Genomic DNA, 17,813 nt, shown 5'->3' with positions numbered 1-17,813 from the left:
TCAGCTCTGAGACTCCCACCAAGGCCTTCTGACTTGCTGTCTCTCCCTTTGTGTCCTCCACCTCAGACACCATCCAGCACATCAAGGACAGCCGGCACATTGTCGTGTACCACAGGGGCCGCTACTTCAAAGTCTGGCTCTACCATGATGGGAGGCTGCTGAGGCCCCGAGAGCTGGAGCAACAGATGCAGCACATCCTGGATGACCCCTCAGAGCCGCAGCCCGGGGAAGCCAAGCTGGCCGCCCTCACAGCTGCAGACAGGTGCGTGGCCTTGCAAACCCTTCATGGGTCTGGGTTTCACAGTGCTCCGAGGAGCTCTTCCTGAACAGGGTCCCAGCAGTAGCACCAAAGCAGCCAGAGCACTGTCACGGTGTCACGTCTCACTCCTGGATGTGAGTCACACAGGCAGTGGGATTCACGTGACAGCAGGTCTGTAGCGGTAGGAAATAACACAGGGCGCTTGGTGCAAGTGTGTAGCCTTTTGCGTGAGGCTATGGACATACTTGTTAATGGCCTCAGACTTGCTGTGTGGCTGAAGCTGGTCTTAAAACTGGGGTCCTCCTGCCTCCACCTCCTACAGGCTTGGATCAAGTCCTGTACCACCAACACCCAGCTAACTTCCTTTATTTCTTGATTTCTCTTTCTGAGGCAAGTGCTCCACCACTGAGCGAGCCCCCAGCCAGGGAGACTTGCTTTGTATGTTGTACGTGTGTGAGTAGTGTATGTGCGTGCAGGGGATCTTCAGCTATTGCTCTCCTTTTTTTTTTGAGACAAGGTTGCGCCCAGAACCTGGAGTTCACTGATTGGCTATTCTGACAAATTAATGCGCTCTAGGGATTCTCTTGGCTCCACCTCCTCAGTTCTAGGCCGATGGCAAATGGCCACAGATCCTAACACTTCTGAGCTGGCTCTCCCCCTACCCCTCTTCAGTGAGTGTGTCTTCAAGGCCAGCTCCAAGAGATCCAAGGGGTCACTGTGAGAAAGAGAAACTGCCCTGTGCCCTGCCTTGTGCAGAGTAAGGAGCAGGTGGAACAAGAAAGTGGGGAGAGGATTTGTCTCTCTGAAGCCAAAAGTAGCGGACATTTCACAAAAGACCTCCTTCCACAGAGCCCCAGAGCTGCTCTGAAGCTGCTGCAGCAGCCAAGGCCAGGGGCCAAACACTTTAATCAGGAGTTGCTCCAGGCACTCAGGAGAAACAGGACTGTGCTGCTTGGCGTTGGGAGCCTGGGACTAAGAAACCTGTTTCATCTCTTGCCTTGAGGGCTAGGGTGCCCTGGGGTTATGTGGCATTTGTGGGCGTTAACACACCAAAACTTGCCAGAGTGTGGGGTGGAGGCAGGCAATGGAGCTATAGCAGAAGGCCTGGAGGCTAAGGACCAAGTGAGGGACCTAGGAGCAATGAGAGGAAGCTCCTGCAGGGGTCTTTGAAGGGACATGGGCCTCACACCAATGTCAAAAGTGTGGTGGGCACAGGATGGTCATCTTGGTAGTATCATGTGATCTGGGTTCAGGGCCAGATGGTTTCACTCCTTCCCTGCTCCAAAGTAGCTGTGGCCTGTTCTCTGTGCCTCAGGTTTCCTCATCTGAAAGATGGGTTTATAGTGCTGAAGATATCAGTGGACTCATGTCTTCAGAGAGGCTCAAGGCAGAGGCTGCATTCAAGGGCTAGGTCCTTCAGCATTTTTTGTGGCTTCTGCAGGACAGGGAAGGGCACCCCTCCCTGGCAGCTGCAGACACAGGCTGGACTACATTCTGAGCATTTATTGTTGATTTAATTAAAATCCCATGGCTAGTCAACTTCTTTGGTATCTGTGTGTGTGCGCACGCGCGCGTGCGCGAGCGCATGCGTGTATGCGTGTGTGCACATGCTTGAGTATGCATGCTTTGGGTGTTATTCTTCAAGCACTAGTCATCCAAATTGATTTTGGAGACAGAGTTTCTTGCCAGCCTGGAGCTTGTCAGTTTGGGTGGCCTGGCTGGCCAGTGAACCCTGAGGAGTGTGACTTTGTCTCCCTAAGCCTGGGATTGAGAGCATGTACTGCCTCACCTGGCTCTTTTACATGGGCTCTGGGGATGAAATTCAGGTTCTCATGCCAACAAGCAGGCACGGCTGTCCACTGAGCCATCTGCCCACCCAGGGCAACTTTCTTTAGATGCATTTATTTCTTGCCACAGAGTGCCCTGGGCAAAGTGTCGGCAGACCTATTTTGCACGTGGGAAAAATAAGCAGTCCCTGGACGCGGTGGAAAAGGCGGCATTCTTCGTGACGTTGGACGAATCAGAGCAGGGTTACAGGGAGGAGGACCCGGAGGCATCCATAGACAGCTACGCCAAGTCTCTGCTGCACGGCAAATGTTTTGACAGGTACCCTCTCCTTTTTATTTCCAAGGTTGGTGGGGAATTGTGGGAGATGTCTCAGGTACGCTTTGGAGCAGCTTCCCTGCGTCTGAACCCACCACAAAAGTTGTCCTGTGAAGGCTCTGCTTGCTTCCCTCAACACACTCGCCCACGCACAGAGCAGGCCAGAAGGAGTTGAGATCCCTTCCTTTGCTCGCCCCACCACTCTTTTAACTGTGCGTCACTGGGCTCTCACAGTGCGGAGCGGGGTCAGGCCCGGAGCTGGCACTGGCCTTGGTTGTGGCTGTGCAGCTGCTGGGGCTCTCCTTCCTGGATCCCCTTTCCAAAGCTGTAAAGTGAGGCGGCGCCTCCCAGGCTTGGCTGGAAGGGGCACATGCTAGTCCGTGTTATAGTAGTCAGTGCCACGCTGGTCCCAGGACACACATGTTGCATTTTATCTCTGGCACAAGAAGAGATGAATGACTGTGTCCTTGGTGTTCCTTTATTGTCACCTTCTTGGGGTGTAGAAACCTGGAGAACTGTCAAGGGCGGGGAGAAGTCATTGGTCCATGCAGAAACACACAAACAGCTTTTGGAGTTTGGTGTTTATGTAAGGCTGGAAGCCATGATCATGCTTTCTTCTGTAGGTGGTTTGACAAGTCCCTCACATTTGTTGTCTTCAAAAACAGCAAGATAGGCATGAACGCAGAGCACTCCTGGGCGGACGCGCCCATCGTGGGCCATCTGTGGGAGGTGAGCCACGCCCTTCTTACCTGTTGCTGAATATGGAAGGTGCATTGGGGAGCCCAGCCCAGCCCCACTTGAACTTGGCTGTATTTGTCTGATTTTCTCTGTATCAGTTACATTTCTTGTCTGTGACCAAATAACCTGAGAAAGGGGGGAAGAGGTTTCTTTCAGCTTAGGCTTTGATGGGACCGGCCCAGTGTGGCAGTGGAATGTGGGGGCTGCTCGCACGCTTCCCAGGGCACCAGGAAGCAGGACCCTTGCTGTAGGGCTCAAGGCCTGCTCCCAGTGACTCTTAGAGTCCAGAGCATCCAAAGTAGTGCTGCCGGCTGGGGAGCAAGAGTTAAAACACATGAGCCCATGGAGGACTTCTTACATTCAAACCACAGCACTTAGTTCTTTACTGGTGTTGGTATCATGCAGGAAGTTACAGGCATTTGAGTCTTGGTTTCCTGGAACTTAATGTTCCTTGGGTATAGGCACATGTGATGTCTCTTCATGGAACCAAAACCACACAGTGACTCGGCTCACACAGCTTGGGTCATTCTGAAATAACACACTTACTGGTAGACTTCCTGGTTTTCCCACTTACTCTAGTTTGAGGGCAAACAGAAAGACACATGTGTGAGTGTGAGATGCTGGGGATTAAATCCAGGGCCTCTCACATGCTAGGCAGGTATTCCACACCAAGTCTATAATCCCAGCCAATATTTTGGAGACCAGGTCTCACTAAATTAAACATGTTAGACTTGAACTCACTCAGTTACCCTAGGCTCAGACCTGGAATCCTCCTGCCTCAACCTGTTCAGTATCAGAGATTTATAGGCATTAGCACCAGGCCTGACTTGAAGTTTTGGCTTATAAAATGATAGTGTACAAGTTGCCAGAGAGATGCTAGCAAGGTAAAGCACTTGCCATGAAGGCCTGATGATCTGAGTTCAATCTCTGAACAGGAAGGTAGAAGCTAAATGGGTCATGCATGCACTCACACACATCGGAATAATTAAATAATTGAGTGAAAAGTTTTAAGGAGCTGTATCTTATTGAAAACTTTTGTTTCCTTATTTTTGGTTTTGAGACAGGGTTTCTCTGTAATACAGCCGTTATTGTCTTGAAACTCACTTTGTAGACCAGGCTGGACTCAAACCCACAGTCTCTGCCTCTCACGTGCTGGGAAAAGCATGTACCACCACATCCCAGCTTTTTTTTTTTTTTAACTTTTTGATGATTTATTTATTTTTATTTTATGTGCATTGGTGTTTTGCCTAAATGTGTGTCTATGTGAGCGTGTCAGGTCCCCTGGAACTGGAGTTACAGACGGTTGTGAGCTGCATGTGGGTGCCTAGAATTGAACCCATGTCATTTGGAAGAGCAGCCAGTGCTCTTAAACTGCTAAGCCTTCTCTCCAGCCCCAACTGGAAACATTTGTTTACTAAAATTACTAAAATCCCTTTAGGGTTACTTGAAGGCCACCACATCTCTGCCCCTGCCCTCTCTCCCAGCACAGCTTCCAGAAACACAGAGGGGGTGTGGGGTACATAACTGGCCCCCTAGTGCCCAGGAGACTGAGGTATGAGGGTCAAGCTTGAGGCCAGCTTGAACTACAAAACAGGCAGAGAAAAAGACCAGGGTGCAGATCTGACATTTCTGCATTGGCTCCTCAGTCAAGTGTCTGTGTTTCAGAAATCAGAAGTACTTTAAATGCTGGCACAACTCTCAACAAAGTTTAAATTTTTAGATTTCAGACTAGAGATGTTCTCTCCCTCTCTTCCTTCCTCTCTCAAGAGTCTCACCAATCCATGGCAATCCTCCTGCCTCAGCCTCCAGAGTGCTGCTGGGAGTACAGCTGTGCACTGCCTCACCCAGCTAAAACTTTACGTCTTAGTTTCTTCTTGCAGTGCTGTACCCAGGATTTCTTTCCCGTGGTGCAAAATCAGCTGCAGAGTGCATGCTGTGTCTTCCTGCTCATGCACGTGCTCTGCTCTCCTTCTGGAGGGGGAAGGTCTTGTCCCCACCAGGCCCTGATGCCAGCAGAGGTGTGGACTCTGTCAGCCCAGAAGTACAGATGCCTCACCTCCATTAACCCTCCCCCCATGTCCCGGGGAAGCCCTGCACAGCCCAACAGAGGCTGTGCCCATCAGAATATCCCAGGAACACATGCACAGAGCTGTTGTTGGGTCACGGAGATCTCTGGGACCCAGGCAGCTTGCATAAGAGAACAAATGGTGGCATATACCTGTAATTCCAGCACTCAAGAGGCTGAGACAGGAGGATTACTGAAAACTTGAAGGCAATCAGAGCCACATAGTAAAACAGACAAACAAAACCCCAAAAGCATGAAAAAAGAGATAAAGAAGAAAGAGAAGTCGATAAGATAGCCACATAGTCTGATTTTTAAGGTTTAGTGTGTGTATATGTGCATATGAGTGCAGTATGGACAGCAGATCCGTTGGAGCTGGAATTACAGGTGGCTGTGAGCTGGGGACCAGACCCTAAACTTCTGTCAGAGTAGTGAGCACAGAGGGCACTCTGCAGCTGAGTCATCTCCAACCCTCAGGCTAATATTTTAAAGTAAGTCTGATCAAGATAAGGTTAAGGAAGGAAAATCTTAGGCCAAGAATACTAGTAGAATCACCATTTAGTTTTCTGTCCACATGATGGAGTGACTAAGGCTCTTAAATGGAGCCCAGGAGCCTGGAGAGTGCTGGGGACTCGGCTCTCATCCTGAAGGCACAGGGCCACATTGCCACAGGGCTGGTTCTGAGACGTGGAGCAGCATCCTGGGAAATGCCTACACTTCTCCGGTATTACAGAGGACACCCAAAGGCTGTGCAGGTGGACGCTGGAGATGCTGAGGCCGTGACCTGCCGTGTGGTTTAGAGTCACAGTTTTACCCTTCCAGGGCCTGGCCTCTAGAAACCACACAGCAGCTGTCTGGGAGCTTCCTGATCTCTGCTGTTTTGGGTTTTTAAGATTTATTTTGTGTGGGTTGAACTGAAATGGGCACCCACCACCCACCCAGCCTGGTGGGCACTGGGGAAGGTGCTGCCCTTGCTCCCAAGACTGGTCCCAGGTGTGTTCTGTGTTGGGCATGGAGGAGACACTATACTCACTAGGGTTTTCTCTTCCTTTTCTGCTTCTTTCTCCTCAGTATGTCATGGCCACTGACATCTTCCAGTTGTGTTATGCAGAGGATGGACATTGTAGGGGAGACATCAACCCCAACATCCCCAAGCCCACCAGGCTACAGTGGGAGATCCCAGGAGAGGTACGTCCGCTGATCCAGAGACCATCATTCACCTGGGTGGAAGTGCTCAGTCTTCCCATGGTGCTCCTGATGCGGTCCTGAGCTCTGTTGACAGAGAGAAAGCTGTTTGCCCAGAGTATGGGAAGGGCCTGGGCTGCTGAGGGAAATGGGGCTTCAGTTTCCGGCTCTGTTCGGATTCCAGCTGTGAAGTCACTGAGCTTTTGTGACTTCCTTGAAGATAGAGATAAAAACATAAGTCACAGCTGGGCAGTGGTAACGCACATCTTTAATCCCAGCACTCAGGAGGCAGAGGCAGGTGGATCTGTGAGTTCGAGGCTAGCCTGGGCTACAAAATGAGTTCCAGGATAGCCAGGGCTACACAGAGAAACCCTGTCTTGAAACAGCAACAACAAAAACCCTAAGTCATGTTGACTTGAAATCCTCTAAGTGGTTTGGGGTTTTTTGTTTTGTTTTTGAGACAGAGTCTCATGTAGCCCAGGCTAGACTGGAGCTTGCTGTGTCCCTGGGGACAGCCTTGAACTTCTGATGCTTCTACTTTTAACCACTCACATGCTGGGCTAGCAGGTGTTGACTACACCCTGGGTTTTCTGGCTGTAGGGATGGCACCCTGGACTTTGTACAAGCTAGGCAAGCTCTCTACCTACTGAGCCACGCCCCCCCCAGATGTTTATAATTTTTAAAACTTAAAACATTATTGGCTCCCCATATGTATTTTTGGGCTGTGTAAAGGTGCCCTGCTTCTGTCATCCCAGCCCCTGTGCTGAGGCAGGAGAACTGCTATGACCTTGTCTCAGAAAACAACATAAGATTCTGAGATGCGGTTTACACCTGTGAAATTTTATAACTGTAAGTAATATTATTTTTTAAAGGACAATAAAGGATTTTTTATAGGAGCCCTGGGAAGAAGGGATGTTAGGGTGGGAATTTCTGGGTCCCAAGAAGTACTTTTTTATGTAGTAAAGTTCTAGATCCAGTGTTCTGAGGTCCCAGGGCAATATGGGATCCATGGAAAAACATGACCTCTGCGGAGAGCCTGGCCTAGGGCTGGAACTGACTAGGCCATGGATTGCTCACTGGGTCTCTTCAACACACCGTACGTTAGAGGTATTGGATTCTTGGCAGAATTGAGAGGACGATACGGGTATTTCCCAGGTGCCACACAGTTTGGTACTCAGCATCCCTACCAGGGTGCTCTGTCTCTGAAGCTTCCTGGCAAATCACCACGTTCCTGTTTACACAGGGTCACCTGCGTGGCACAGGTTGTGTAGGTTTAGACAGTCATGCAGTGTCATGTGTCCCCTGTCACAGCAGCAGACAGCCTTCACTGCTCTAAATAGTTCATGGCCTCCACCTCCTAACCCCCTCCTGACCTTTGGCAAACACTGATCCCTTTATTGTCCTTTAAAAAATAGTATTATTTCACACATGGAAACAATGTATTCTGATTATATCTATTCCTCACTCCTCCCTCCCCTGCGTCCTCCCTGACACATCTCCCTCTCAATTTCATGATGTCTTTATAAGTTTTACTTTTAATTATGTGTGTGCATGCCCTTGTGGGTATGTGTATGTGTGTAGAGCCACAAGTAGTTGTGAGTCACCTGATAAGGATGCTGGGAACGGAACCCGAGTCCTCTGCAGAAGCAGTACACACTCTAACTGCTGAGCCACCTCTCCAGATTCTCTACAAAATAATAACTACAGTCCACTGGTGCTCCCGTGTGCTCATGGGCATGGGCTGGCCACCGAAGCAGGGCACGTCCCATTGGTCTCACCCCTAAGGAAAAATGACAGCCCCGCCCCCAGCAGCCATGGGTGCCAATAAAGCCTCGGCTCAGGCTGGGGCTGCATGAGCCTCTCCCTGCTCCTTGCTGTAGCGTTAACTGACTGGATCTCGTGCAGGCAGCCACAGCTGCTGTGAGCTCGTGAGTATACCAGTCCTGTTGCAGCCAGAAGACATGTTTTCATGTCCCCCTTTCCCAGAATATCTTCCTCAAAATGACTTGCTTTGTGCAGCAGACCTACAATTGTTGGCACTCCCTTGAATCTCAGGTGGGAAGCCTTTCCCTGTGGAGACCCCAATGGCAAATCCAAGTATGGTCCCACCAAAGTCTGAGTTTATTGGGCTTGCTCACAGAGCCTGGGTGAGCGCTGCTTCCAGGAGCCTATGACCCCAAGAGCAGCCGTGCCAGAAGACGGTCTGACTCAGCTTGCATGATGGCTACGCCATCGCCCCTCACATGGAGTTCTGCTTTCTGGTACCCTTCCATTACCCACATAGCCTAGCATCTTCCAGGGTGACAAGGCTACTTATGGTTGGGGCAGAATCACATACAAATGACTACGAGAAATGTGAGGGCAATCTGACTATGACATTTGTCACCTAAGTGACCTCCAGTGTTAATTCATCTGATCTGGCTGGCTAGGCAGGTGTCCTCTTCCTTCATTGCTACTCCTGTTAGCCCCTCCGGAAGCTTCCCATCTTGTCAAAGAAAACCTTCCCCTTAAAGAGCAGGGCCATCGTCCTATCAAGGGCACAGAGTAGCTGCCCTCTCCTGCCAGACCCTCCAAACAAGTACCTGGGCATGGGAGAGGGGTTGCCTTAGAAGTTTCTTCCACATAATGCTAGCCGTTCTGATGATGTTGCCTGTTGCGTGTGAAGGACTGTTCTGCACTCTACAGCAGTCTCATGTGCCGCAGGGGCTGTGGTTTCTGACTGGGTTTCCCCACTGCTCCTGGGGTGATGTAGAGATGCTGCGCTTTGCCTCACAGGTCGCCTTTCCAGAAAAACCCCAGAGAATGTGCAATGCACATTTGCAAACTCGGTTCTGTCCTGCCCCGCCCTGTTCTGTTGTGCTTCCCCACTGAGTGGAGCCTCCTCTCCCTGCAGTGTCAGGAGGTCATAGAGACTTCCCTGAGCAGCGCCAGCCTTTTGGCAAATGACGTGGACCTGCATTCCTTCCCATTTGACACCTTTGGCAAAGGGTTGATCAAGAAGTGCCGGACGAGCCCCGATGCCTTCATCCAGCTGGCACTGCAGCTGGCACACTACAGGGTAAGAGAGGATCTGAGCTCATCGTGGGCACTCGGGGTCCTCACACACACACATCTGGGCTGTTTCCCTAGTGGGGAGAGGAGGTATAAAGCCCAGAATGAAGAGCAGCTGACACCAAACACTAGCACCTCCCGCCCAGGTCTCTGAGGTACTGAGGCATGGAATGTCACACTGCTGATCACCCTTGGTTTATAGTGACATCCCGCTCAGGCATTAGCTTCTGTCATAGACAAGACAGAGTTTGAGACATCCACAAATGAACAGTAAAACCTTAGAGTAGGGGCGGGGGAGATGGCTCAGCAGCTTAGAGGACTTGGGTTCAATAGAAGCACTCACACGTCAGCTCACAGTCATCTGTAACTCCAGTCCTCAGGGATCTAGTGTCCTCTTCTGGCCTCTGGACACCAGGCACATACGTGTTGCTCAGATGTACATGCGGACAACACACCCAGACACATAACGATTAAATTTTGAATAAAGGGTCGGGCAGATTCCCTCCTCCTCCCGGCCCCGCTCCTGGCCACTTGTCCATGTAGGCGAAGATGGTCACTGCAGCCTGTCAGCCCTCAACTGTGTTCCCTTCCTTCCTAGGACATGGGCAAGTTCTGTCTCACATACGAGGCCTCCATGACTCGGCTCTTCCGAGAGGGCAGGACAGAGACCGTGCGCTCCTGCACCACAGAGTCCTGCAACTTCGTCATGGCTATGATGGACCCCACGAAAACGGTAAGGTCATGACAGTAGAACACAGCATGGTGCATGCTTTCTCACAAGACCCTAGAAGCTGACCATGAGGCTCTCTAGCCCTTCTGTATGCTCCCTTCCATCCGTCTCCCTTCTCCCTCTACCCTCCTTCCCCTGTCTCTCCCCAGCACCTCATGCAAAGAAACAGAAAGCATTTAAGAAGCTCAGTGGGGACATATACAAAGCGTATTGTCCACTGAGCTTTTGGGGATGAGATTATTTGTCCTGAGAACCTTCACATGAGGATGGGCACAGCGCAGGGACAGGAAACAGACATCCATCACTGGTGTCAGTGGACTTTGACTCTGGGATCTTCTGAGTCTGTTGCTCGCTCTGCCAGGCAAAGCTGGGACTTCCTTGCTCTGCCTCTTAGGAGCCCTGTAGTAGCCTTATGAGAGTGAAGAAATTTAGACACTGGACTGAGATGAATTCAGTCCACTGCTGGCCCCAGCTAGCACACGGCCACATTCAAATCTATGCCCAGTTCCCCAAGCTCCCAGATAGGTGCTTGTCACCAGCAGACAATGGGCTACAAGACAGCCCCAACTAGGGCTCTCTTTCCTCTAGAAAAAAAAAAAGGCAGGTGATGCCATTTGTTACTAGAACCTTCAATATGACCCAGAGGCCGGGTCTTTCATAGGAGCGTCAGTGCCTTGACATACCTCTGTGTAAAGGGCACTTGTTGCTCAGATGATATTGTAATGTCCAGAAGAACCTAAAGCAGTGCATGTGTATGTGATTGTGGCGTGTGTGTGTATGCATGTGTGTACGTATGTGTGGTGTGCATATGTGAGTGTAAAAGGAGGCCAGAAGTCAGTGTTTGTGTCTTCCTCCTCATTCTCAGCCTCTTATTTTGAGACGAGGATCTCACTGAGTCTGGAGCTTGCTATTTTGGCTAGACTGGCTGGTCAGCAAGCCCTGAGGAATGAGCTTCGGTCCTTGTGCTTTTGTGCAGCAAGCACACGACTTCAGTTCCCTGAAGCATCCCATTCGGGTCGCACTGAAGCGCTCACGGTACCATTTTAGCAGAATTGCCAAGGAGGGTGACAAAATAAACTGAGGGACAGCTGGGCTTTGGCTACCTCATGGGGGTGTGTACACAGCAGACACCCATGCAGGGTGCCTCTCCAACAACCAGCCTGCCCCGGCAGCATCTGGGAAGGGATAATGGGCTGGTGGAGCTCTCTCATGACATCCTGGTCACGGAACCCTGGCACATCCCACAGCCTTTTATAGACCACTGAAGAGAAAGTGGCCTGGCGCACAACAGAACCATGCAAAGCATATCCTTGTCCTGTTGACCCTTAGGCGGAGCAGAGGCTCAAGCTGTTCAAGATAGCTTGCGAGAAGCACCAGCACCTGTACCGCCTCGCCATGACTGGTGCCGGCATCGACCGTCACCTCTTCTGCCTCTATGTGGTGTCCAAGTATCTGGCAGTTGACTCTCCTTTCTTGAAGGAGGTAAGCTGCCTGCCCTGGGCTGCACACTCAGCCTGCTTGCCGGAAACATCTTAGTATTGCTCCAGCCTTGCGCGTCAGCATGGGTGAAAGGGCAATAGGCCTGTGAAGATACAAGCTGCAACTTCGGTACCATGTTTCTTCAGCAGCTTGGAAAGGCTGATGTGGACCCTCCTCGCAGCAGCAACAGGAGCTGAGTGCTGGTGAAATATGGGAAATAATCAGAAGAGATGAGCACTGAATGTCTGTCAACTTTGTTCCCTGTGCACTCATGTGAGCAAGGGTGCATGCGGAAGCCAGATCAGATATCTCTAGCATCACCCTCCACCTTACTCCCTTGAGAACTGAACCTCCAGAGTACCATATAGTACCGTTTCTGCCCGCACCCAGCACTGGGGCTGCTGGTGTCCGTACTGCTCCATTTGTTGTTGTTTTCTCCATGATGCTAGGGATCTGAGCTCGGGTCTTCATGCTTGCACAGGAAACATTCCTATCCACTGAGCCATTTCCCCAGCCCCTCAGTTTTGTTCTTATTGTTTTGTGTGTATGACTATTCTACGCATATGTATATCTGTGTACTGTGCTTAGTGGAGGGCATTGGGTCCCCTGGAACTGAAGTTACACATGGTTGTTAGTTGTACAGATGTGGCTGCTAAGGACAGAGGTCCTCTGGGAAAGCAGCCAGGGCTCTTAACCAATGAGCCATCTCTCCAGCCATCTTTTTTTGGGTTGAGGCAGGATCTCACTATATAGCCCTGGCTACCTTGGAACTCAGTATGTAGACCAGGCACCTGCCTCTGCCTCCCAGGTGCTGGGATTAAAGGTGTGTACTACCACACCTGGCTTCATCTTTGTTCTTAATATTTGTGAGTTTAAAATTTTTTTTAAAGTTTGAGATAGGCTCACCATATTGGTCAATCTGTTCGCAGATTCCTGTGTTCAGATGATTCTCCTGCCTCAGCATCCTAGGTAGCCAGGACTAAAGTCATGTGCCCAAATTTTTAAAACTTAGCGTTTTTGTTGTTGGAATTGTTTTTGGGGGGTTATTGGTTTTTTTGTTTTGAGACAGCATCTCTACGACCTCAAACACATATGTAGCCAAGGCAGCCTGGACTGCAGACCTCTTTGCCTCCACCTCCTAAGAGCTAGAATTATTGGTGTTCAGCCTGGCTTTCCTGTTCTGTTGAGACAGGATCTCACTTTGTAGCCTAGGCTAGCCTTAAATAGCAATCTTCCTGCCTCAGCCTCCTGAATGTTGGGATTACAGTTATGTATCACCATACTGACTTTCAATAGTGACTGAACAACCAGCTTGGAAAGTCTGTAAGTGGGCTCATAGAAGCTGACCCATATCCCACTGACGGTCCTCCACCTCCCGAATGAGAGGTGGTTTGGTCAACGGGAGTGGTTTCCTGCTCACACACTTTAATCTTTGTGCAGCCTTCAGGGTCTTTCCTTGTCTCCCTGTTAGGGGTCCTCAGGCAACGAAAAGGAGGGGTGTTCTATACTGCTTTCTGCTGCTGTCATTAAGTGTCACTCTGAGCACTTGCCACTTGGGGAAGAATGAGTTTATCTGGCTACATTTTTAGGTCACAGCCCGTCATGAGGGAAGTCAGGGCTGGAACTTAGCAGAAAGCATGGAGGAACGCTGCCTGCTGGCTTGTGCACAGACTCACGTCTAGTTAGCTTTCTCGAAAAATAAAATGTTACATTTATGAGTGTTTTGCCTGTGTGTACATATGTCTGTGCATCACGTGTGTTATAGACAGTTGTGAACCACCATGTGAGTGCTAGCAATCGAATGTGGGTCCTCTGCAAGATCCATGTCTCCTGCCCTCTCCAACTAGATTCCTTACAGCTCAAGATACTCTGTCCAGGGAACAGAGCCACCTCCAATGAGCTGGAACTTCCTGTATCAGTTAGGACAGTCTTCCACAGACATGTCCACAAATCAGCTTGACACAGTTACTTAGTTGAGAATGCTTTATGTCCGTCCCCCCAGGTGATTCTTGGCTATGTCAAGTTGACAGTCACTGCTCACTAGGAGAAGGGGGTGGGAAAGTGTCATTCGGACATTTCTTGCTTTGTCACAGGTTTTGTCTGAGCCATGGAGGTTATCCACAAGCCAGACTCCTCAGCAGCAGGTGGAGCTGTTTGACTTTGAGAAAAATCCCGAGTATGTGTCGTGTGGAGGTGGCTTTGGGCCGGTAAGTGCAGCCATGCGCACTCACTAACTTCAAACCCATCCCATTTCCTCAGATCCACTTACTACGTAGTCTAGGCTGGCCTTGACCCCACTAGGTCAGCCTCTCCAGTGCTGGGATCCAGCAGTGAGGCCCCACTGCTGCCCAGTTTATATTGAGAACATGAAGTTCCCATACACGTGATCTTACTTGCTAGTGATGACACTGACCTCTGTGTCTGCAGGTTGCTGATGATGGCTATGGTGTTTCATACATCATCGTGGGGGAGAATTTCATCCACTTCCACATTTCGTCCAAGTTCTCTAGCTCTGAGACAGTGAGTATACTGGGAACTCCTTTTTTCCAGAAATGGGTTAATTTTCATTTTGGAAGGAGCACATCTTTACAGAAACATTCAGTTGAGGTGTCAACATTTATTAGCTTATTTTCATATAGATAAATTTCACTCATTTGAAAAGCATAAGCTTATTTCGTTTACCTACTTTCACTGGTTAGCAGTGGTCCTAAGTCTTCGTGTATGTGTATGTATGTGTTTCTGTCATTCTCTCTATTTTAAACTCTGTGAACAAGTTCTGGGCTCACATGAACTTGATGCTGTGTGAGGGAGCCCCGGGGAACCTGTCTGATGTCTCTACAGCATCAGCCATTATGCAGTCAATGCTACAAAAGCTTCCAGGCTGCCAAGCCCCACCAGACACAGAGTTCTTGAGAATGTGGTCCAGGAAGCCAGGCATGAAGTGCACACCTATAATCCTAGGAATCCTATACTCTTAGGAGGCTGAGGCATGGGGGTTGAGAGTCAAAGATATAGCCTGGGATATAGAACAGTGACAGGGAGGCCTCAGATCTTATCCATCTGCCCACATAGCAAGTCACCTATGGGCTGTCCCTCTCTGAATGCTCAGGCTGCTTTCCTCACCCTTTCTGTCATTCCCTCAGAGCTCGGAGAGTGGGATGACAGGAGGCTGGACTAACCCAGGGACGCATGATAATGGGAGACTCTCTGCATTCCTTTTTAGTCCCCCCCCCCCCCCGCCTGAGTGTGTGTGAGTGTGCGCGTGCGTGCGTGCGTGCGTGCATGCACGAACGTGCATGAGTACAGAGAGCACTGGGTATCTATCCTTATCTTTATTCCCTGGAGACAGGGTCTCTCTATGAACTTGGAGCTACTGTTTGGCCCAGGCTGTTTGATCAGTAGGTTTCCACAAATCTTGCTGCCTCTGCCCTCATCCCCGGCTGGTTAAGGCCATGCATTGCTTTTACATGGGTGCTGGGGACCCAAACTCAGGTCCTCAGGTTTGCACAAGCACTTTGTCCACTGAGCCATCCCCCAGCTCCTTTCATTTGACCTTTAAGGACTTGATGCAGTCCATGCCTCAGCCTCAGCTGCTGACGCGGTGTTCTGCTCTGTTTCCTTCAGGACTCACACCGCTTCGGGAAACACTTGAAAGACGCCATGGTGGACATTATCACCTTGTTTGGCCTCACCACCAATTCCAAAAAGTAACCTCCTGAGCCGCATGGAAGGAAGACAGACTCTCGTGATACAAACCAAATGAAGAATAGGTGTCGCTCCTGATTGTAGGACAGGCAGAAAATTGCTCTCCTAAGACTCAGTTTTCCTTCCAGAAGGTTTACCGCCTGTCTCCCTAGAACAACAGTAGGCCCCACTGTGAAGTGTGACCCTACTACATCCAGAGATGCCCTGGCTCCTGGAATACTGGGCACAGTCCCCTCGAGTCTTTGGGATCAGCTCCTACTGGATGAAGAGATTAGAATGCTGGTGAATTCCTGGATTATTAGGGTTGTAGCTTCACATGTGTTGGAGGTGACAAGACTTCCTTGGGGGTGACCTATAAATGTCTGGGACTGGAGGGTACCTGACTCCACCCACGCAGTGCAAAGGTCACCTTGTCTTCGGAGCCAGTGGACATAACAGCTAACACACACGTAATGCACTAATGGAATGCTTGGGCCTGGGATTAAGGTTTTGCTGTGGGTGACAGCCGTCATCCCTTTGGGAGTCCACATTTCCAGGAAGGAGGACACCACCTCGTCAATGTCACCCATCCTCACACGTCTTCAAAACCCAGTGCCTTAAAGTCGCAAGTCCCTTGGTAAGCGGGGCATTAGAGACTTATTTGTGAAGTCTTTGGGTGGATATGTGAGGATGTGGCTTCCCCTCACGGTTTCTTACATAGGGACGCCCGCCCCTAAGTAAGCACTTCCCCTACCCCGGAAGACCAGGTCCCTGGTGAAGCAGCAGTGCTAGAGTCTCATTGCTGCCGGTTCCATTGAGCAGCAGAATAGGCATGTGTCAGCAGCGGGGAGCAAGGGTTTGGGAATCAAACTCTATAGTTGGAGACCAGCTGGAGAATGTGGCTTGGTACATTTGGCAGCTGGTGGCAAGGAGAGTAGGGCCCTGGTCACTGACACAGGCAGCCAGAAGACACACACCCTAGACATCAATGGGATCACCTCCTAATCCCACCCACCCAGAGAGGAGACTTGCTCTCAGTTCCATAGAAGACGAGGTCATTTTGGCAACAGACTCAGGGGTCTCAAGCGATGGGTGCTTTGTACCCAAATGCCATCCCTCAGTGGGGGTGCCTTTCTTGAAAGCGCCTGATGGTCTGCAAGGCAATTCCACACCAAGTCTGTTTGGACTTTCGTAAACAGAAGCATAACGGATCCCCCTACATCCACACCCTGTCCTGACAAGCTTAGCTACCGGTGTTTTAAATCATGTATTTATTTTTCTGACCACTTCCAATGTGCCCTCTGGCCTGGCTGAATTCCTGCCTCTGCTAGCAGTAACACGGAAGTCAGGGTGGGGTGACCAGCCATGCTAAGAGGTGCAGGCAGAACCACTTATGCATGTCTTACGAATGTGTGTGCATAGATTTTGTAATCTAAAAAAATTACACCTAAGAGGGCCAAAGATTTTTTTCCTCTTAAAAACGGAACAAAAGGCAGCATAAATACAAAAGCAGAAGCAAGCAGTACGTCAGAGCCTCCTAAGCCCTGCTGTTCCTGACCACTGACCAGCCTTTGTTAGCCCAGGAGCCCTGCTGGTGCCCAGGTGTCACATTCCTCTCTCAGGTGTCCAGTCCTTGCTGCTCCTGAGCAGTTACCAATGCAATTTTCTGTTCCTTACAGGGTGGAAGGGTGGGCTTTCACTGCGCGCTGAAAGGAGGTAAGACTATGATGTATTTAATTTAATGCGGAACAAAACATAGTCTTACCTACTGCAGCCAAGGTTTGAATTTGGTATCCTAATCTGTCCATTGCCTGTAAATACCATATGCTGTCTGGACATAAATCTTAGAAATGCATGTGTAAATGGAAGTAGCTGACCATTAATAAAACATTAATCCTGTCTACTCCAGCATTTGTTCCTCTCCGGTGTCATACTAATCAGTGAGGGCATATGACAAGTACTGGCCTCTGAGCAGGCAGTGTGGGGGACACCACTGTGCACATACAAACAGATGGGGGGAGGGATGGAGAGATAATAAATAGGTGGATAGTTAGATATTGATAGATAATAGATAGGCTGGAAGGTCACTTAGAGGTTAAGAGCACTTGTTGTTCTTGCAGGAGACCCAAACTTGCTTTCCAGCATGCATATGGTGGCTTACAACTACCTGTAACTCCAGTTCCAGGGAATTAAACACCCTTTTCTGGCCTCCTCAGTCACTACACTCACATGTATATGCATGCGCTCACACATACACACTCACTTCCCCCCTCTCTAAAAACAATCTTGGGAGAGAGATGAGATATCAAGCTAGGAGGCCCTCTTAGCACTGCTTACTGCTTCAAATTCCCTATACGCCAGTCAAGCTTTTAACCCCAACTCTTGGGAGGCAGAGACAGGCGGATCTCTGAGTGCCTGGCCAGCCCTGGGCTACCTAGTGAGAACCTGACTTAAAATCAAAAACTGGTGGAAATAATGTAAATACTGTACTCAAATACAAAATTCTCAAAAGAAAAATATAT

At 49.9% G+C, this 17,813-nt stretch overlaps 1 protein-coding gene across 1 annotated transcript in view; it reads left to right on the top strand.

The window, feature by feature from the left end:
* The window catches only part of Cpt1a (carnitine palmitoyltransferase 1A), a 62,500-nt gene extending 45,314 nt beyond the window's left edge, over positions 1 to 17,186 (top strand). Inside the window, exons 10-19 of the mRNA XM_057779279.1 lie at positions 67 to 262; positions 2,177 to 2,365; positions 2,986 to 3,091; positions 6,234 to 6,350; positions 9,241 to 9,405; positions 9,997 to 10,131; positions 11,458 to 11,610; positions 13,701 to 13,814; positions 14,035 to 14,127; positions 15,232 to 17,186. Of these exons, the coding sequence (XP_057635262.1) occupies positions 67 to 262; positions 2,177 to 2,365; positions 2,986 to 3,091; positions 6,234 to 6,350; positions 9,241 to 9,405; positions 9,997 to 10,131; positions 11,458 to 11,610; positions 13,701 to 13,814; positions 14,035 to 14,127; positions 15,232 to 15,318 (1,355 nt within the window). The 3' untranslated portion in view covers positions 15,319 to 17,186. The remainder of the gene's footprint in view (positions 1 to 66; positions 263 to 2,176; positions 2,366 to 2,985; positions 3,092 to 6,233; positions 6,351 to 9,240; positions 9,406 to 9,996; positions 10,132 to 11,457; positions 11,611 to 13,700; positions 13,815 to 14,034; positions 14,128 to 15,231) is intronic.
* Positions 17,187 to 17,813: the final 627 nt, after the last annotated feature.

This window comes from Chionomys nivalis, chromosome 8 (assembly GCF_950005125.1).
Source record: "Chionomys nivalis chromosome 8, mChiNiv1.1, whole genome shotgun sequence".
In the NCBI taxonomy this organism is placed as follows: Eukaryota; Metazoa; Chordata; class Mammalia; order Rodentia; family Cricetidae; genus Chionomys; species Chionomys nivalis.
Note: the sequence above shows the minus strand (reverse complement) of the source record. Positions and strands in the feature narration are given on the sequence as shown.